The sequence below is a fragment of the Pelmatolapia mariae genome, linkage group LG14 (assembly GCF_036321145.2).
Source record: "Pelmatolapia mariae isolate MD_Pm_ZW linkage group LG14, Pm_UMD_F_2, whole genome shotgun sequence".
NCBI lineage: Eukaryota > Metazoa > Chordata > Actinopteri > Cichliformes > Cichlidae > Pelmatolapia > Pelmatolapia mariae.
Genome location: NC_086239.1, coordinates 39,070,142 through 39,090,775, shown reverse-complemented (window position 1 = coordinate 39,090,775; position 20,634 = coordinate 39,070,142). Strand labels below are relative to the sequence as shown.

At 47.3% G+C, this 20,634-nt stretch overlaps 2 protein-coding genes across 3 annotated transcripts; one reads left to right on the top strand and one right to left on the bottom strand.

Annotated features, from left to right (window-relative positions):
* Positions 1-73: 73 nt before the first annotated feature.
* shkbp1 (SH3KBP1 binding protein 1) lies at positions 74-9,320 on the top strand. The gene is made up of 17 exons (XM_063493931.1): positions 74-264; positions 1,175-1,228; positions 1,515-1,560; positions 1,644-1,776; positions 1,860-1,940; positions 2,427-2,597; positions 2,688-2,778; positions 3,330-3,520; positions 3,630-3,745; positions 4,613-4,700; positions 4,959-5,075; positions 5,264-5,434; positions 5,555-5,710; positions 5,861-5,957; positions 6,341-6,525; positions 6,614-6,716; positions 6,923-9,320. The coding sequence occupies exons 1-17, from the start codon at positions 209-211 to the stop codon at positions 7,641-7,643; spliced, it is 2,577 nt and encodes an 858-aa protein (XP_063350001.1). The 5' UTR covers positions 74-208; the 3' UTR covers positions 7,644-9,320.
* Positions 9,321-9,732: 412 nt separating this feature from the next.
* On the bottom strand, positions 9,733-16,573 carry LOC134641490 (estrogen-related receptor gamma-like). Of its 2 annotated transcripts, XM_063493934.1 has the most exons (8): positions 16,389-16,572; positions 15,196-15,514; positions 14,589-14,742; positions 13,039-13,155; positions 12,853-12,960; positions 12,601-12,762; positions 12,121-12,393; positions 9,733-10,785 (listed from the first exon to the last, which is right to left on the bottom strand). In XM_063493934.1, the coding sequence occupies exons 1-8, from the start codon at positions 16,442-16,444 to the stop codon at positions 10,547-10,549; spliced, it is 1,428 nt and encodes a 475-aa protein (XP_063350004.1). In that variant the 5' UTR covers positions 16,445-16,572; the 3' UTR covers positions 9,733-10,546. The 2 variants fall into 2 exon arrangements, with proteins under 2 accessions (XP_063350004.1, XP_063350003.1); XM_063493933.1 differs by having other exon boundaries at positions 12,601-12,960; positions 16,389-16,573.
* Positions 16,574-20,634: the final 4,061 nt, after the last annotated feature.

Sequence of the window (20,634 nt, the reverse complement as noted above, 5' to 3'; positions counted from 1 at the left end):
TTTGGTTCATTGTGTGCCCCGGATCCGGCGCTCCCGGCCGGGTTTCTCAGCGGGTAGACCGAGGCCATAACGCGGCCATTATGCCCCGCCCCTCTGTCCGACCTCCGGAAGCCGGTTTAAAGCACAACGGAAACGGAGTTTATCACCGAAAAATGGATTAAAACTGTGTCTTTGGCGGTCATTGTCGGAGTCTCCGGGCCTTTAGAGGATGTCCACCACGGCGAGGAGCGGAGACATCATCCACCTGAACGTCGGAGGGAAGAGGTGAGACCCGGGAGTAGCTGCTAACCCGGCTAGCTACCGCGGCTAACATGGGAGGATCCATTATCGGACAGACTGCTTCCCGTGTCATTGTGTAGTAATGTTCTCGAAAGTATCTCTGCGCTAAGACATTGAACACGTTTTATAACCCCTTCTATTGCACAGTATAGTTTAGATTTTTTTTAACCCGGTTATAAAGTCAGTGTTTCGCGCTTTGTGAGTTTCTCCAGCCCCGCACTTTATTGTTAGCTAGCATAACTTTGCTCACACCTGAACCTGAACGATCATAGTGGCACAGAGGAGAGAAACAGGAAACGAGACGCTGTAAGCTAGCTGTACTGCGCACATTAAACATATAAATCACGAATAAATAATAAAGTTTAGATTTGCTTCAGTAAGAGTTTATATTTGGCTTGTTTAACGTAAATAAGTTAAAACTATGCTGTCCGACAATGGAACTGTTAAAGTTAGCAAAACAGGTTTGTCTTTTGTTGAAAGGCAGGTGATGTCAGGTACATGTTCACCTATTAAACATGTCACAGAGTCAGGCAGAGGAGCTCTTTAAGTCAGGACTGTTTATAAAGACTGAAGCTCATCGCTCGTTTTTTATTCAGTGTTTAGTGATAAAATATTGATCTTTAACCAAGACACGGATGCAGGAAATCACCGCGTGCTGGAGCGCAGCAGGGCAACAGTTTCATGTCCGTTAGTAAAAACGGATGTAAAAGTTTCTCGGTGCTCATTAGACTTTAATGTGCACCTGTGACTCCGTGCACGAGGCGCAGGTATCACCAGGGTCAGATAAGGAGTGAAAGGTCAGTGAGGAGGAGGAGAGGGGAGCTGTTCACACTGCTGTTATTTCTGTGCTGTTTTATGACAACACAAGAGTCAACAAGTGTGTGTTTGTTTTCAGGTTCAGCACCTCCCGCCAGACGCTCACCTGGGTCCCTGACTCCTTTTTCTCCAGGTGGGTCAGAGAGGGAGACCCTGGCTGTCGGGGGCTTTTAGGTTACTTTCTCTGGACTACATGTACTTCACTCCCTAAAAGCTGATTTTGAGCTGGACATGCTAAAAGTCTGCTTATTTGGTCGAATGTGTGCAGAAACGTACGTGAGCTAGTCTGTGATGTGATGAAATTGTTGTGTAAGTGAAATGAAAGGCAGATGTGACTGGACTGGTTCTTATATTTTGAAAAGCTGAGTTTGCTGGTTTCTGACGTCTCAATGGTTTCTTTGGGGGTTTTTTCTCTTCAGCCTTTTGAGCGGCCGGATCTCGACTCTGAAGGATGAAACTGGAGCTGTAAGTAAAGCTCTTCTTCTTCACGTCCCCGCGTGCTTTTCCTCCTCGCGATAACTGCGTTTGTCCCTCCTCTCTCGCTGTAGATCTTCATCGACAGGGACCCCTCCCTGTTCGCACCCATCCTCAACTTCCTGCGGACCAAAGAGCTCCACCCGCGCTCCATCAACGTGCACATGCTCATGCACGAGGCCGAGTTCTACGGCATCACACCGCTCGGTGAGGCTCGACCGCACTCTGAGCTGAGCACGTAAAGCCGCAGACGTCGCTAAACGTTCTTCATGACTTTGTTTTTGGAACAGTGCGTAAGCTGCAGCTGTGTGACGAGCTGGACCGGTCGTCCTGCGGAAACGTGCTTTTCAACGGTTACCTGCCGCCTGCAGGTACACCTGTCCTCACAGCACACCTGACCCCCACCTGACAGGGCCTTCAGGAAGTTTAAATACACAACACATAATTTATGCAGGTGTTAGGATGCTTTCTATAAAAATGTAACTAATTTTAAAAAAATTGTGAAATTAAATATCATATCTTAAAAAACTTTAAAATACTTTATCAGGTAAAATATTCATACAATGTGAGCATTTCTGTATTTATTATATACAAATCATTGCAAACTTAAAAAGTTGTTATGATTAAAATAACGAAATCTTTTCTGTTTCAGGATGATAAAATGTGCCGCAGGAGGCTCATCGCTTCTTTTTATTTCAGTTTTTTTTAAAAGTGCCTTCAATCGTGTTTTTATGGCAGTTCTCACATAAAATGATGCAAATAAAATTAATGTCCTGTTTCTAAGTGAAATGTGGAGGCGTCTGTGTGAACATCAACATGATCCTGATTCATAGCTCCTTCTGTCTGTGTCGTCCCAGTGTACCCGGCGAAGCGTCGGAACCGTCACAGCGTGGCCGGGTCGCAGTTCATGGCGGGCCGTGTCGTTCCTGTAGAGCGAGCGCCGGTCCGACGCAGCAACACGATGCCTCCGAACCTCGGGAATTCTGGGATACTGGGAAGAGGCATGAACGAGGAGAGGATGTCAGGAGGTCAGCAACGCTTCTTTATTTCATTTTTTTTTTTTTTTTTAGATCGGAGGGACGTGGTGGGAGTTTCATTGTGTGTGTTTGTGTTTTCAGGGCAGTCATCTGACCCCGGCATGGTTCGGATCATCTGTGGCCATCATAACTGGATCGCTGTGGCCTACGCGCAGTTCGTGGTCTGCTACAGGTAAAAGCGTCACATGACCTCTGTTGTTTATTTGTTATCACATGACTGCGAGCGGCTTAGACACATCGGCACATCCTGCTGCATCCACAACCCGGTCCGAGCGTCTGTAACGGTTTCAGTAAAACCTCGTGCAGGATAAAGTTCTCCTTAGAGAGACGCACACACATACGTGCACACAGGTCACTGCTGCGTGCTCTCACACACCTTTAACTGCAGGTCACAGGTCATTTATCATCCCCCCCCCACACACACACACACATCCCTTTCTCCCCCAACATTTGCATGTGTGACACTAATCAGCGTTACGCTGCTAACGTTTAAATTTGACTGTAGTCTGAGGTTTGCGTTAATCTCAGATTAGCTAATAATCGGGCCAAGGCCCAATAATCCTTATTCCATACTGAGTCGTCCCGTCAGTTTGTAGTCTGTCAGAGAAGTGGGGGGAAAAAGCTGTTTTAGCTCCTCCCACTGTAAGCTAACTGTCTTCTGATTGGCTGTCCCTCTCCTCCTGCTGATGTTCAGGCTGATTTTCTTACCGCCTCCTCTCTCAGGGTGAAGGAGTCGACCGGGTGGCAGCAGGTCTTCACCTCTCCCCGCCTCGACTGGATGATCGACAGAGTCGCGCTCAACGCCAAAGTGATGGGCGGGTCGCTGGGAGACAACGACAAGATGGTGGCTGTCGCCTCGGTGACGGAGATCATCCTCTGGTCCATTTGCCCTGACGGCAACGGCAATGAAATCGGTACGAGTTTCTGCCCGCAGTGTTCCCAGGAATCGGGACGTAGGTCTGATGAGCTGCTCGGGAAACGCCCCCAGTAACAAAAAACAAACGTGTTTCGTCCTCCCCGCAGGCGTCTTCAGTCTCAATGTCCCCGCTGAGGCTCTCTTCTTTGTTGGTAACCAGCTCATCGCCACCAGCCACACCGGGAAGGTGGGGGTGTGGAACGCAGTCACCAAACACTGGCAGGTGGGTGGAGACGCTCTCAGATGGTCGTGGTGATCGCCCACGGTTTGTCACAAAGAGTCTCTCGCCTCTTAAACGTAACCTGGAGAGCACGTCAGCCGTTCATCGTGTTTGTGGCACCGCCCCCAGGTGGCGGCAGACCGAAAACTGAGACGTGCGTTTTCCACCTCGTTCAGAGCCAGCCTGCGTTTGGAAAGGTCTGATGTTGAACGTTATGTGATGTTTGGGAGGAGAATCCCGCTCGCTGCCTCACCGTAAAGCGTCTCATCAGAGCATCCGGTCGGGCACGCAGCGCGGCGTTTAAACTCTTAGAGGTTCGTCTGGAAAAACAGAGTGATGAGCGTTAGAAGTGTTCATGAGTCAGACAGAGGGCTAACCTTTGGTTTGTCAGTGTTACTGACCTTTCTGTGACAGTCACGTTTAAAACGACTGACTGTAAAACTACACGTACAGTTATTCATGTTAAATCGTGCCTGTTTTTAAGAGCGCCTCATCTGTTTGTAAATGGACAGCTCATTAAATGGAAATGTCTGCTTTGAGTCTCGTGCTCATGGGGTCTTGTGGCGGTCTAACCAGAGACCTGGGTCATGTGTCGCCGAGCTTCTGAGACGTGCTACAGCCGTGGAGTCCATCCACCGGACTGGCTGTAGAGTCCGGTGACCCCCTGCAGCCAAAGACACAGACTGATTCTGAGGAGAGCTGTGGCTGAAATGAAAGGAGCAGGTTTTAGATGTGGTATGGGTGCTGCTTCAGTGGAAGTGAGGTCGAAACGTGCTGAAGCCTGAACACCTGCCGAGGGAGCTGATTGGACCAAGTCTGTTTCAGGTGGTTATCGGCCTGCTTCACACATGTTCTCTGTGATCTTTGCAGAACCAGGATGTGGTTCCCATCAGCAGCTACGACACCGCCGGCTCCTTCCTCATCCTGGGCTGCAACAACGGGTCCATCTACTACATTGGTAAGAAGCTGCAGATTGATGAGTCGGATCAACTGAAAACTGCTCAGTACGAGTATAAATTCATCAGATTGTTGGGTCGTGGTCATTAATATACCAACCAGAACCTGAATCTGTTCCATCGTCCTGTAACATCATCAGTAAATACTGTGGGCCACTCCTAGAGCCTGACCAGCTTTCATTGGGAGGCTTTGGCTTCACGACTTGACAGATGTTTAAAAAGTCCCCGCTGTTCACGATGTCCCTGTGTTTGCTGGTCAGATGTTCAGAAGTTTCCTCTGAGGATGAAGGATAACGACCTGCTGGTGACGGAGCTGTACAGAGACCCGACCGAAGACGCCATCACCGCTCTCAGCGTCTACCTCACACCCAAAACAAGTACGGAGACATAACGCTGCTGTTAACACTATAACACTGCTGCTAATACAACTATTGCAGGGCGTCAGTTTTCTCCAGCGAATCCACATTCCTTCACCTAGACCTCAGTCTGTTAAAGACAACGAGTCAGGGAAAGTCTTATTTTTCATGTTCCTGCAGCCTTCTCACACTTAGCCCGGTTTGCTCAGGTGACAGCGGGAACTGGATCGAGATTGCGTACGGGACCAGCTCGGGGACTGTTCGAGTCATCGTTCAGCATCCAGAGACCGTCGGCTCAGGGCCTCAGCTTTTTCAGACCTTCTCTGTCCACCGCAGCCCTGTCACCAAGATCATGCTGTCGGAAAAGCACCTCATCTCAGGTACGAGAATCACCTCGTCTTGGAAACTGGCGTTCTGTATCGAATGCAGGTTTAAGCTGATGTCTGCAGCTTGTTCCTGCTGTCGTTGTTTCTGAGCTCATCTTCATCGTCGTCCTTCAGTTTGTGCAGATAACAACCACGTGCGGACGTGGACGGTGACTCGCTTCAGAGGAATGATCTCCACCCAGCCGGGGTCCACGCCGCTCACCTCCTTCAAGATCCTCAGCCTGGACGACGTGGACGGGCACGGAGGCTGCAGCGCCGGCACCGAGATCGGTAACTGTCAACCCGATCACAGTCAGAGCTGCAGTGTTTGAGGATTGTAGCTCTGTTTCTGTAATGAAGCGATGGAATTCATCAAAGACGATCAATTCAAACTCATATTTCTTCAGATCTCCTTTCATTTCATTGTCTCGTTGGTTTTAGGGCCGTATGGAGAGAGAGACGATCAGCAAGTGTTTATCCAGAGAGTCGTTCCCGACACGGATAAACTCTACGTCAGATTGTCCTCCAATGGGAAGAGGTGGGAGAGCCGTAGACACTTGTAACCCACCTGGTTATAACTGTGTGTGGTCAGTTTAGTTTATTAGGATCCCCTGCAATAACAGTAGCTGCTGTTCATGTTCCATACATACATACATGAAAGACAAATAAACAACATAATTAAAAACAACAACACTGTCCTCTGCGTTAGATTGGTTCAACAAGAAGGTAACAAAACACGCCGCCTGTCTGTCGACTGGCGTGTAGAGTATTGACCGTCATGTTGGAAAGTAAACATAATACTACCAGAACAACAACCTGTGAGCACACGATGTGTGATCATGTGACACTGAAGGTTAAAGAACGTTTAGAACCAAACCTCTGTTAAGACCAAAATACCAAATGTGCGTGTGTGTCTGTCAGGGTATGTGAGGTGCGTTCGGTGGATGGGACCTCCATCACGGCCTTCATGGTCCACGAGTGCGAGGGCTCGAGCCGCATCGGCTCTCGGCCGCGTCGCTACCTGTTCAGCGGCCACGGCAACGGCAGCATCCAGATGTGGGACCTGACCACCGCCATGGAGATCGCTGGCAAGGTCGACATCAGAGGTAAAACTCCAGACTCGTGACTCAACTTTATGTGCTCTGCGATTAGTTAGCAGCTGATCAACATGGGTTCTCATTGGCTGTTTGGCAGCACTGGGCGGACCCACAGAGGAGGAGCTGCTGGAGCTGCTGGACCAGTGCGACCTGGCTCTGACCAGAACACCTGACAGCACACCCAGAGCTTCTACCTGCAGGTACAGAGTTCCCTCACACAGCCTCATTCACACAGGGTGATGCAGTGCAGAGTCCATGTTCTTCTGAAAGTATTTGCTGTTTCTATTTTGAAAGATGACTTCTAATCTAGCGTCTTTGAGAAGATTGGATGCCATTGGTCGTTTCCAGTCGTAAACATCATGCTCTTACTGTTGTTGCTGACTTGTGTCACTTCCTGTCCCTGCAGCCTTCACTCTCAGCTCAGCGATGCCTTCAGGACAGAGCACCTTCGCTCTATGGGAGGAGGACGAGGTGCAGCCGGAGGTTCGGGTTCGTCTGCGTCGCTGTACGGCAGCCTCCCCCGCCAGGCTCCGCCCCCCGTTCCCTTCGCCAAACCTGCCCGAGAAGCTGGCCTTTCACCTGGACTGCAACAAGGCCCCTCCTACCCCATCTCCAGCCAGACCAGCAGCCCCCGTCCCCTCAGGCATCTGGACCGGGACAAAGAATGTGGGTCTGTGCGCAGGGGGAGCTTTGTGGAGCGCTGCCAGGAGCTCGCCAAGGGTTCAGAGGCGGCTGTGAGCGCAGGGTTCCCGCCGGGGTCAGAGGGCATCAGGCGGAGCCTGGCGGTGTGCAGTGAGTTGGAGGCCAAATTCGGCCTTAGGACCCCTCCCACCTTCACTGTACCCCCTGCTGCTCGACATTCACCTGGACCGCCATCATCGCTGTCCTCGTCACCGCTCTCCTCGTCGTCATTACACCGCAGGACCTCACCCGCTTCCCCGCCGAGCCCTGCCTCCGCAGCGGTGAGCCCGACCCGTTCTCAGGCATCGGTCTCCCCTCGCCGCAACACTGCGGCGTCACCCGTTGATTCCTCGGGGACCCCCGAGAGTCCCCCAGGTCCCGACAGCCCCACCCCTTCTGGCCCGCCCACCAGCCCCAAACCACATATGAATGAGACCAGCTTCTGATTGGCTGATCTGCCTGAGAGCTTCGGGTTCAGGTGGACACACGATGGCTGAAAAACTAACAGCTGTTGCCCGGTGGTTATTGATAACGGCTGCAGATCCACCTTCAGTCTTTATTTCAGGTAAAAACAAGAAAAAGGCCCCATGGCGAGGAGAAGTAACCTCTTTGGCACAAAAGCGTCTTTTAATTAGACCTGTCCCTAACCCTAATCGTACTTATTTTAGATCATTTGGAACGGAAAAGAAAAGAGGAAGCATCCTGGAATGATTCAGATTCAAAAAAAGACATTAACACAAATTAGATGGTTGGGATGGGATGAAGACCAGGTCAGAGCTGCTGTAGGAAGCCTGGGTTTGTTTGAACCACATCAGCCATGCTGATGCTGATGCGTCGCTGTTATCAGAGTAACCTGTCGCACTGTAACGTCACAGTTCAGCTTCTGGCAGCTGAAGAGACGGACGCTTCCTTCGGGAGGCGGTGGAGACCAAAAACTGAGCTAAAAGAGTAAAATCCCAAACTGAGACTCCTCAGGTGATCGAGCACAAAGACCTGCTGTTTGTAGCTTTTCTAACCTTTTCTAACAGACTTCACAGTTTAGTCTTTTTATTTCATTTGTATGTTTGCTGACTTACCGACCCTCAACGTCTCACAGCTGCTTTGAGGAAACCTGATAATTCCCCAAAATCTCCAGGAACTTCCCTGGAACAAAAACTAATTTCCTTTTTTTTTTTTTTTTTTTTTTTTTTTTAAATATTCATTTATATTAAGTTAAATATATTTGAATTGCGGAGTGTCTGAACATGTGTGGTAGTTATTTTTTTTTTCTCAGCTGCAGATGAAATAAAATAATTAAAGGGTCAAAAACTGAAACGATTTGAAGGAAACTGAATCTGTGTTCATCAGGACTCATTTCCCTGTTTGGGGGTCTTCAGGTCTCTGAAACAGCCTTTGAAGGTTTTATGAACTCTACATGTTTACTCTGGACGTTTTCAAACTCATCATGTCACCAAAATATCAAAAATCCAATTTAAATTTAAATTCTGAGCTCGTTTGAAGCTCATTCACTGGGAGTGCAGAGGGTGTAACTGTGTTTAGGTTTTCTGTAGTACACTTTATTGCCAGCAGGGGGAGACTCCAGTATAGGAATGTTAGGGGTGCAGCTCACCTGTTACCCAATTTCTTCACGGTGCGTTCAGGGCTGTCAGGCGATTATTTTTCTTATTTTTCACGACTTTCTACTGTTTCTCAGATTTTGTAAGTTACCTATGAATCCTGATGATGCATTAATAATCCTAATCGATAATAAACAATAATATATCACTCAAAGCACGGAGTCCTTTTTCTGCTGCATTGGTGCTTTTAAGGGGAAAATGTATTTCCAGGAAGCCTCAGAGTAAACCGGCGATTACAGGAAAACTGCGTCTTCCTCCTTTACTGTGATGAAGCAGAGCCGCCTGCTGCCCACAGTCTTCCTCGGGTAAGCTGACCTCCTCAGACAGGTTAGTTTCTGATGTTCGCTCAGCTTTGAACACACTTTTAGCTTCAGCCTGTCGCTCTGTTTGCTTTGAGCTGCTTCGTTGTTCAGGCTACATACACTGCATTTTTTATGAGTACTTGACGTTTGTGGCATTGACGCTGCTATGACTGAATTTCCCTGTGGGAATAATAAAGTCTCTGAGTTACAAGATGAAGATTTTCCCCATCAAAGGAGTGTCCCAAAAGTTTACAGTGACAAATTGACAAACTCCACGAGGCCTTCGCTCTCTTATGTTTTACATTTTGTTTTTATTTTTTAATATCATGTTTATCTTAAAATATAGACATAATAAAATAACAGTTATTTATTAATAATATATCATTGTATTATGTATATTATTTGAAATGGTGAAAGACTAGAGAGAGGCTTCCACAGAGGATGACAAATTTCTAGTTTCCTACGACCTGTGAATGCAGCATCTTCAGCCATTAGGAATCTGTATTAATGTTTTTAATGGTTTCCAACGCTGTGCTTACAGCTCAGCTCATGTTGTAAACACTCATGTCTTAGAGACATGACATGAGATATTTTAGAAGATAAAAGATGAGCACCTGTTTTTATTCCAAAAGCTTTAATTTATTATAACAAACAGCTCTCTGACACAGTAAACATCCACAGCCATTTAAACGATGACTCAGCATCGCAGTTTGATCGCGGATCGTGGAAAAATAGATATCCCACAAAAATATTTTAGTTTATAAAAATAAATTTAAATCTGACTCTAGATATGCCCACCTTTACCTACAGGAGGTGGAGCTTAAAGAAGTGTTTGCTGATTGGTTAAAGTGGCTCTGTTCTGCTTTCCTGTTCATAATAAACATGAGCCAAGTTTCTAATAACAACTTCAGTGAGACGAACACTCTGTTTCAAACTTTTTTTCTGATGTTGGTCTGTGTGACGTCACAGAGAATATCCCTACTGTAGTCATCTCAGACATAAAGGCCCCGCCCACTCGCCGTTCAAACATTTAAGTAGGATGGTAGCCCTTAAACGGGGAGTAGCTTGTTTGAGACAGAGGCCCAGTATCAGACAAAGAAGGGTTATTCTGAACTGTGACTCATGCAAAGCTGCCCTAGCAGAACCCAAGGTTGTGAACATGGAGCTGCAAATGAGTAGAACGGTTCCACTTTGTTTTCTGATGAAAAGCTGTAACGGTGGATCTTTGAGCAGAAATGAGCTTCACTGAGCAGGAACGGTCCCATAAACAAAAAATACGGAAGCTCATTTCTGCCAAAAAACAAACACATCTCAACACATCATGATACAAAAATATAACTTCTCTGAAAGCTAAAAGTCAAGTGCATTGGGTCATTTTACAGTCTCCCCGATAAAAGCCGCTGTGGTCACGCAATGGCCGACAGGAAGCGGTCAGGCCTTGGCGTCGAGCATCTCCAGCAGCAGTTTGTGGATGGGGACGTGGCGGTGGCGGTGCAGCCGCAGGAAAGCCTGCACGGCTCGGTCGGCGGTCTGTCGTAGCAAGGGGAGAGTCATGAGCAGCCGTCCTGCTCGGTGCTGCTCCCGGCGGGACGACTCGTAGTCCTGCAGCGCCTCGTGGAGCCCGTCCTGAAACCTCTGCACCGAGTCCGGGCAGTCCACCGGGTCGGCGTCTGACAGACGGACAGACGCAGGTTAGAATGCTTCCTCGCTCATTACACCCAGCATGCTCAGCTGTATCAGGACAAACAACCAAACCACCGCTACAAACACAAAGTGCAGTTCCTCTCATGGCCACTTGAGGCTCTGGTCTAAATATGGTCACTACTGGCTCCAAAAGTCTTTCACCTACATCATGTGTTATTTGGAGGAAGTTATCGGATGTTTTCCTCTTTGTAATCAGACCAAAGTGCGATTAGAAGAACCCGAATGATGCCGTTTGTTGTTTACCTCCACCAGTGAGGTCATGTGATTGGTTTGTTTTGTGTTAGCAGGAAAACTGAACTAGTTATGGATGAGTTTGCATGAAACTGGACATCCGATGGTGGAGGACGTGTGCAGTCTCAGACTGCTTTAGTTTTTAAAGACTGGGTCCTGTTCACATCTCTAAATCACAGACCGGAACGTTTGGGTGCTGCTTACTAATCAGCTCAATATTTTTCCCCTGATCGACTGATCAGAAGCTGTGAGTGTGTCTGCACGTCTGAGCCTGAGTATCTGCAGGTTTAGGACACACACGGCTGTGCAGCCACAGGCCTGTCTGCCAGTCTGTTTATTGATCTGAGGCTGAGACAGTGAGAGTCTGAGCAGACTTCAGTGTTATTGATCGGCTGCTCCTCGCCTGCAGCCTCCAGCGCCGCCACTAAACGCTCTGCTGACCACTGAACGGCGACAGAGCGAGAGCCACAAAAATAATTCAAGTCTGGGATTAATCAATACTGCTGTTTCAGCTCCCAGAGTCTGATCAATATCAATAACCACTCCTCTAAGATCAATGAGTGGAGTGGTTATTGTGGTAAAATCAATATCTGAGTTCATGCTGGAGCTCCTCAGCTGTCCCGCTCACAGATACACAGCAGCCATATTGATCAGGTGTGTGTGTGTGTGTGTGTGTGTGTGTGTGTGTGTGTATAAAAGCTGTAAAACATGAAAGTGCTGGAATTCCTGCATCATTTATGCCACAGTACTGTCCTGTGAGATGCAGGCGAGTTGTTTAACTTAATCACCATTCATCTCAGGCTCTTATTTTGAAACTCAGACAGCCAGGAAGTGTTAATATCTGAGTTTATGTGCAGCCATAACGCTTTGAGTCAAACAGAAACCATGTAGAATGTGTCTCCTAAACACAGCATAAGCAGGTTACTCCATCAGGACGAGATTAAAACGAGATTATTTGTTTCTTCTATAAAGCTTCAGGGAAACGTCGCCCCCTACAGGCCTGTTCTGCCCTGACACACAGTACTGTCCTACTGTGGTTACAGACAGTGGTGCTAACGGCTTGTTCTTACCAGAGTTGGCAAGCGCCATGGCCTTCAGGGTCACCACCTCCTCAGGGCTCAGCTTCATCGCTCTGTATTTCGCCATCAGGTGACGCAGCGCCTCGTACAGGTCAGCCAATCCCGTGGCCCGACACTGAGCTTCGTCCAGACGCAGATTCCCGGCAAACACGAGCTCGTCCCCCCCTGCGCCCTGGGAGCGCCAGGCCACACCCACCAGCAGCGCCTCCATCCAGCCGCTCTGCAGAAGCGACATCTGATCGACCAATGAGAGTCCGGAGAAGCCTGGGAGTGGGCGGGGCAGAGTATTAAATGACAAATAATAATAATAATTATTATTATTATATTACCTGTGTTTATACATAATGTTCCAGTGCTCTGGATAACCAAGTAAAGGTTAAGGGTGGGCGTGGTCTGGATTGAGGACCAGGTGGAGGTTAAGGGTGGGCGTGGTCTGGATTGGGGACCTGTTTGGTGGTCTCGAGCGTGTACCTGGAATCTGTTTTGCCCAGCCAATCAGAACCAGCAGCTCCCGGTTCAGGAGGTCACACAGGATCAGCAGGATCCGCAAGCTGCTGTCATTGGTCGAATCGTCCTGATTGGCAGCTAAAGGGGCGGGCTCTGTCAGCAGCAGGTGGGAAATGACCTTGTTCCCTAAAAGACAGGAAGTGGATGATAAATGGCGCTCGGCGTGGGCGAGGAGTTTGACCTGAAAGCCTTCAGAGGGAGCGAGGGTGAACTCACTGCTGCTGCTCGGGTGGCTGTACGGGGCTTTGGTGCATAAACTCAGTCCCGTCTCCACCCGCCTCTTGTACTTCTGGCGCCCCCCTCTGACGCGGTCCAGACGGACACCTGCAATATGGAGAGGCGTTTCACACACACGTAGTTCTACTTCCTGCCAGCTCGTAACAGTCGTTTGGTGTAACGTACCCTCCCTCATCATCCCAGCCTGCAGACATTTCTGGAAGCGGCAGGCCTGACAGGCTTTCCTCCTCCGCTTCGTGATCTCGCACTCGTTCATCACCGGGCAGCTGTACTCGATGTTACCTAGGTAACCACAACAGGAAGTAAAAGCAGGAGTGTCAGTAGCTGTGTCCCAAAACGTAGGCTGCAACCTTCGGAGGCCGCATTTGAAGGCCGATTACGTCACAGCCAGGCGACGAAGGCTGTCCCAATTTGTCGACTCCTTCAAATGCGTCCTTCATTTCCCCGAATTTGAAGGATGGGTCGGGTGTGTCCTTCGTGGCCCACCATATCCCAGAATTCATAGCGCGGCCCAGCCAATTCCAGTTTCCAACAATGGCGGCCGCTACTAAGTTTTTAATATTACTCTTATTAATCTTTCTGGGTCACAAAATAAAAGTTTAACATATTTTCAGGCGAGAAAGTAGCTGTGCAAACTTCAAATATCTGCTCGGTCTATCAAGACATCGCATATTTGCAAATACAGTGGTCAGTTTGTAGGGTGCTTTATATTCTATGGTAACAGCTGTACAGTAATACAGAGAAAAGCCAACAATCATATGACCCCCTATGAGCAAGCACTTTGGTGACAGTGGGAAGGAAAAACTCCCTTTTAACAGGAAGCACAGCCAGGCTCAGGGAGACTGACCATCTGCTGTGACTGGATGAGAGTGAGGGGGGGAAGACGGGACCAAGACTCGCCGTGGAACAGCCAGAGATTAATAACTAATGATTGGGTTTATTAACCTGGAGAAACCTCGGTAACGCCTTCAGGTGCCGTTTGTTGCAGGATCTTTGTGAGATTCTCTCTGACTGTGATCAGAAATGAACCCAAACTCTCATCGTGGATCAATAACGTGGATTATCCTGCCCTGCAATATTAAAACCCTCTGCTGTGAGTTTCTTCGTGGCCTGCCTTTGACCTCTCTGCACAGATCAATAAGTGAAGTGATCGGGCGTGACCAATCAATCGCCTGGAATGAGAAACATCAGCTGATGTGCGAGACGACGGCTTCTCACACTAATCGATACAGCGAGCGCTGCTGTATTGATCGGTTCAGCTAATGAATCACACAGACTGTAAGATCTTTGATCAGCAGCAGCAGCATGATATTTAATAGAAACCAGCTGAGCGTCTGTTTATTTATGACTCTACTGATGACTTGGATTCTCTGTTTGTCCTTTTTAGTGTTTTTTCTAAGGCAGTTTCACATCACGGGTCGATCTTCACATGATTTCCTTTGTAACAACGTTATTCTAAAGGGTGCCGTTAAAAACATATTTAGAGGTTTCACACACAGATGTGTAAAAAGCATCATTTGGATGTGTTACTAATGTGGCTGCTGTTTGGACACATTTACACTCAACAGCCTGACGTCATAAACGACCAGCATCATTTAAACTGAATGAAACGACTAGTAATAGTAAGAATTATATTTTATAAATATATCATCAGCCGTCCTCATCCTTATGTTTTTATTTCGATATACAGGAGATGATGAACGTGCTCCTCTCACCTTGGATGGTCCTCTTGAAGAAAGCCTTGCAGGCCTCGCAGGACGCCACGCCGTAGTGATACCCGGAGGCGAAGTCTCCGCACACCAGACACAGCCTTTTGGGCCCCACGGCCCCCATCGAGGTCATGTAGTCGCCCCTCAGGATCGAGTCGACCTGCAGATATACGACGTCATCATCAGTGGCGAGCAATAAGGCTCCAGCGGTAAGACAGACCCCACAGACCTCAGCTAACTGTCCCTGGAATGGACCTCGGGGCTGCGGTTGAGTGGTGTTGGGGCCTTTTTAATGGCCAATCACATGGCTGCTGTGAGGTTACTGTACTAACACACCTCCATGAAGGCGGAGCTCCAGTTTTAGTGACGTTCGAGGATTTTATTTGGATGTCAGTGAGCTCTGATTAGCAGGTACCTCAGTCCAACCTTCAGCTCTGTCTCTAGTCTGGATTAACCTTTGCAGATTAAAGACTTTTGGGGCACCAGAGAAAACTTCCAGGAACAGTCGGATACGGACGTGAATTTGAAGTTTGGCAGTTCGACCCCGGGGACGAGGACGTTCAGACTTTAAGAGCGTTTGTGTTTTTTAAATGTGATTAAACAGAAACTTCACCTGCGCTGAAAACGAGTCCGATACAGAAAAACACAGCGACGCTTCCGACACCAAGGCGCTACTTCCACCGCTGGAACTACATCCTGTCGGGGAGTCGGGCTCCGCTGCTCGGCACAGGAGACTGTACGGTGAGGAGGAGGAGGATGAGGAGGAGGAAGAAGCCGGGCTGTGGAGGAAGAATTCTGCATGTGAAGGGCTGAGAGTGGGAGTGGCTTCCAGAGGAAAGGCAGGACCAATGGGGGAGGAGTGGAGGAAGGAGGGTGGAGATTGAGGTTCATCTCTGGGGGAGGAGGAGGAGAGAGAAGAGGAGTCCAGGATGCTAAGGAGGAAGAAGAAAGAGGAGCATGAAACACAAACCAGGACAAAATGTGCAGAACACAAAATAAAATCTTGAGCCGACTGCTGACATTAGTGAGGCCGTTAATGACCTGCAGGGTTAAAAACAAAAGAGTCACAGTAAATTTGGATTTCCTATGAACGCATCACAAGTTTCACAAGTTTGGTCCGAAGAGTTTAAACGTGCATTCTGTGTAATGACCAGCAGGGGGCGAGGCTTTAAACCTGAGCTCGTAGTCGTGCAAAGGTGACGTTTGTTCGCGTTCATCGGTACAAAGTGTCGCGTTTTTAATGCCAGATCGTGTTTTACGATAATGAAAACAAGTCTTTTCAGATAAGGTTTGGTCTGTGTGCTTCTCTGATCAGTGAAAGCTCCACCCGTGAAAGTGGAAATCATCATTAATGTTGTGCACATGGACATGAGTCTGTCTGTGTGGGAGTGGAGCGCTGCAACATCGCGTTCAATACTTGTAGGAATATTCACATCCACACAGAGGTTGTATTTCACAAACCGTGTGAGTCTGCACAGCGTGTTCATCATACATAATATACAAACGTCACACACATTTGCACAGAATTGGAGTTATTTTAAAAACAGAGCAGCATCGTTTGTTTTTGCTTTTTTCAGATGCACAAAGAACAAAGTGAAACTTGGGGAACGCTGCCACACAGTGTTCGCATCACATTTTAAAGAGTTTCCAAAAAGTACCTTCAAAAGTTTTATATTTATTTGTCTGTGCTACTCAAAAAGCGCTGCAAAGAAAACTGTCACACATCCAGAAAAAGCGCGTTAACTATACTAAAGCGTTTGAATCTGGACCTGAGGACGGTTTCAGGCCGAGGCTCCGTGAACTCACCGCTGCGGGCTGAGCAGGTCGTATTCGCCCGTCACGCAGAAGTCCTTCAGCTCCATCGTGAAGCTGCTGTGGAGCGTCCACACACCCGAGTAATAAAAGTCTCTGATGATACTTCGAGGTCCAACAAAAAAGTGGGACAAACGTCCTCAGACTGTCTCAGAGGGACATCTGAGGCTTTCAGGAGTCTGCACTGTTATTTATCTGTTTGTTCTGTCATCGCAAGGGATGGGAGTGAGGGGGCGGGGCCTGTAGGATCAGCCAATCAGCATATTGCTTCCCTGAGAGGGCGTGGTGGGGGTTAGCTTCTCCTCCTCTTCCACCAATCATCTCTATTGATTTGGACAGTGACAGATGTAGGCCACGGGAGCCCGAAGCTCCGGTCTGCTGATGTCACCCTGTAGCGTCTACATCTGTAAATATGCAACACACAAATATACAACACACAAATACAAGCATACTTTAATTCATGAAACTGGATGACGGTAAAAATAAATTTAAAAAAAAAAGAGACGCTAAGAGCACGTGAAGCCTGAAGGTCCGTGAGGCGTTCAGGAGCCTTGAAAATGTTCCTACTTTTCCTACTTTCACACCATCACAAAACACAATCAGTACAGCTATAATCCTGGACTTTGCCCCTCTGCGGGCTTCCAGAAGCTGGCCAGTCAGAAGGAAGAGGCCGTTTTAGGGACTTTAAAGAGACGCATGTTTCAGACAGAGGATGAAGTGAGGCGCTGCACTGAGGCACCGAGACAGAAGGAAGGGTGGAGCTGAGAACGAGCAGCGGTCCTGCTTTAGCAACTTAAAGCCTTTTCATGTATTTCATTTCATTTCCAGATTAGAACTTTTTGTTTTGCCGTGTTGTTTCGAGCTGCCTGAACATCTGGCCAGACGCTGATAATGATGTCACAGATTCTTAAGTTTGAGTAAAACTTTTATAAAACTTCTATTTAAAAAAATAGTGTTTTATCCACCGTAGAAGTTCTCCTGTGATGAATCATGTTTTTTTGTTTACATCAATAACTGATGACATGAAGGACGAGAAACCCCTGAAAACCACTTTGTGTTCAGGGCGCTGACCCGAGCGGCGAGGATTGAGACTGCTGAAGCAGCAACTTTCTGACAGTGAGGTGTGTGATGTAAACACACACACACACACACACACACACACAGTGTCCTAATCTTACACTCAGACGTTCAGGCAGCTCAGATCAGTCTCACCTACATCTGCTGTTTCATAAGAGCTGCATAACCAGACCTGTCTGTCTGTCCATCTGTCTGAGGATGTGGTTCAGCTGATGATTCACACACAGCTGCACAGCTGAAAGTTAAAGGATGAGTCCTGTTTACTTCAGCCTTTGTGTCCACTCAGTCTGTGCCTCTCTACCTCCGTCTTCTCCCGGGTCTTACTGAGGTGGGAGGCTGACAGGTGATGATGCTCTGGTAGGTCTAACCAGGTCGGGCAGCCCGTGGAGGTAAAGGCCAGACAAAAATCAGCACCTGGTCCTCCAGGGTGGAGGTTGGACAGAGAGCCAATGGCACCACGAAGAAGTGGTTGGCTCCATGTCATAGATGTCACCAGCTATGAATTATGGGAAAACTCTGACATGCAGGTATGAATCTTCCCACAGAGGATCATTTATGTTAAACCGAGCACATACTGTCCACTTCACTGTCTTTAGCAGGAAGTGACTGTTCGCTGTTTGGCTAGCTGCACTCCAACAGGAAAATCCAGCTGTTAGTTGTGACGTTGGTGTTTGTACAGCACTTTATAAATGAGGACTGTGGAGGAGAGCCTGTTTGAGCCACCACACCACAAACTGGAGTCCAACACCCCAGCTGTTCCTCATCAGGCCGAGCCCTGTAGTCAGCTGGCAAAGCAACTGTGGTGTTAATAGACCTCTCTGCACTGAATCATGCTTGTTATTAATCTGTCTCTCTTCCACAGCATGTCTTTATCCTGTCTTCCTTCTCTCCCCCCAACCAATCACAGCAGATGGCCCCGCCCCTCCCTGAGCCTGGTTCTGCTGGAGGTTTCTTCCTGTTAAAAGGGAGTTTTTCCTTCCCACTGTCACCAAAGTGCTTGCTCATAGGGGGTCATATGATTGTTGGGTTTTTCCCTGTATGTATTATTGTAGGGTCGACCTTACAATATAAAGCACCTTGAGGCGACTGTTGTTGTGATTTAGAGCTGTATAAATAAAACTGAATTGAAAGCAGATGTTCGACAGATGCAATCAGCACGATTTTATGGAATAAAATATTCTCTCTTTTCCCAAAACAACCAAGCAGGTTACTGCCTGTGGATCACACATACGCAGAACAGACAACAGTCTCCTTCACTTACACTGGGGCTTCACTTTTACTCAGTAATCAGTCAGTGAGATGATGTGAGGAAAAAACAAAGGTCTCCAAACTTTTTCCTCCCTGCAGAGGTGCTGATGGGATTCCTGATCATGCTAGGGTATCTGAGCATGTGGTGGCTGTAACCGTGTAAACTGTCTGCATGTGTTGCTTAGACAGAGATTATTTTACTGGATAAAATAGCGCAGAGGAGGAAAAATCAGGCTCCTGGCTCACACAGGCTCTCCTCCAAAGTCCTTATTTACAAACCCGAACATTACGGTGTTCTGACAAACCATCCTACTTTGGCAAAACGTCCTACCGTAAGTAGTTTATGCACATTTCTGCTGTCACAGAGTAATTCCAGCACAAATTTAAGTAGGTATGATGGTTTGCCACTTAACGTTGCCCATCAGAGTATACTTGTAGCTTATATTCTTAAAGCCAGGACAGTTTGCCACTTCATTTTACACGTTAAAGTATGCTTGTAGGTAACATTCACAAAGGTAGCATGGTTCACCACTGAATTTTAGTTATTAAAGTATGCTTGTAGGCAGTGTTGGTCAAGTTACTTGAAAAAAGTAATCAGTAACTAATTACTGATTACTTCCCCAAAAAAGTAATCCCGTTACTTTACTGATTACTTATTTTCAAAAGTAATTAGTTCTTAGTTACTTTTTAAAAAAATGATTTACAACCTGAATAGGTAATAAAGCGACAGATCTTTCAGCCCAATTCTATTTTTTCTGCATAATCAATCATATAAAATGTAATCAAATGAAAAAGTCTCTTTTTAAAACTTGTTTTATTAGTTTTAATCTTTTAACTTTATGCATCAAGCAAACATTCTCTGACTGGAAGAAATTTGTTTAACATTTAAACCTATTTCCAGCACATAAAATAAAACAGTTTTTTGTGTTTACACTCAGTCTTTCAAATAAATGCGAGTAAAACACAGCAGAAAATAAATAAGTTCAAAGACTCAGCGGTCCTGTTGCTCTATTTTCACATGTATAGCAGGAGTGGGGCAGGTGGAGGTTTGCCCTGGTGCAGGTGTGCCGCAGCGGTCAGTGGAAGGATCCGGCAGTTTCACATTCCGTGGCAGCGTACTGTCGGTGCTTGCTCGGAAGTTTAGGGTTTTTTTTCGCTGTAAAAAGAAGTTTTCTTCCCACGCAGTGAGCAGCGGACGCTAATGTTTTTGTCACTTTTTACAGAATCAAACTCAAAGTAAGGTCAGTACTTCCACGCTTTAAACGCTGCACGCTCATACTCTCTCCGCACTCGTTATATTATCCATTGTTGATCTGCACACAGCTGCTGTCACAAACGTCGCGCTCGCTTACGTCACTGTCATGAGACACTCGCAAAAAAATCACGGTTTTAGTAACGCAGTAACGCAGCGTGCTTACAGGAAAGTAACAGTAATCTAATTACCTTTTTTGCAATAGTAATCCCTTACTTTACTCGTTACTTTAAAAAAGTAATCGGATTACAGTAACGCGTTACTGCCCATCTCTGCTTGTAGGTCACATTCACAAAGGTAGGATGGTTTGTCAGGTAGGATGGATTCCCAGAACAACGTCTAACAGCTGGATCATCCTGTCTGAGTGCAGCAGGCCAAACAGCGAACAGCCACTTCCTGTTAAAGACAGTATGTCCTCGGTTTAAAATAAACTCACTGCTGCAGCACTAAACTGACCCCCTTACACTGCTGTTTAGTTTCAGTGTCCTTATTTTCCTGTGAGTTATCGATCCCGTCACTAGTTAGCTAACATAAACTAATGTTAGCCAACCAATCACATGACTTCACGTCCCGTGCTGACAGAAGATGGCGCCAAACATGTTTTTAAAACTTTGAGCAGTTATTTGTTAAACCCAGCATCACAGACATTGTTATATCTGACAG

What these genes read in the sequence shown, in the direction of transcription:
- shkbp1 (XM_063493931.1), top strand. Translation starts at nt 209, where the DNA reads ATGTCCACCACGGCGAGGAGCGGAGACATCATCCACCTGAACGTCGGA. An exon ending in CGGCAACGGCAATGAAATCG is followed by an intron (nt 3,521 to 3,629) that starts GTACGAGTTTCT and finishes TCCTCCCCGCAG; the next exon opens with GCGTCTTCAGTCTCAATGTC. An exon ending in GGAAAAGCACCTCATCTCAG is followed by an intron (nt 5,435 to 5,554) that starts GTACGAGAATCA and finishes GTCGTCCTTCAG; the next exon opens with TTTGTGCAGATAACAACCAC.
- LOC134641490 (XM_063493933.1), bottom strand. Translation starts at nt 16,444, where the DNA reads ATGGAGCTGAAGGACTTCTGCGTGACGGGCGAATACGACCTGCTCAGC. An exon ending in CTTCAAGAGGACCATCCAAG is followed by an intron (nt 13,156 to 14,588) that starts GTGAGAGGAGCA and finishes GTGGTTACCTAG; the next exon opens with GTAACATCGAGTACAGCTGC. An exon ending in CTGGGCAAAACAGATTCCAG is followed by an intron (nt 12,394 to 12,600) that starts GTACACGCTCGA and finishes GCCCACTCCCAG; the next exon opens with GCTTCTCCGGACTCTCATTG.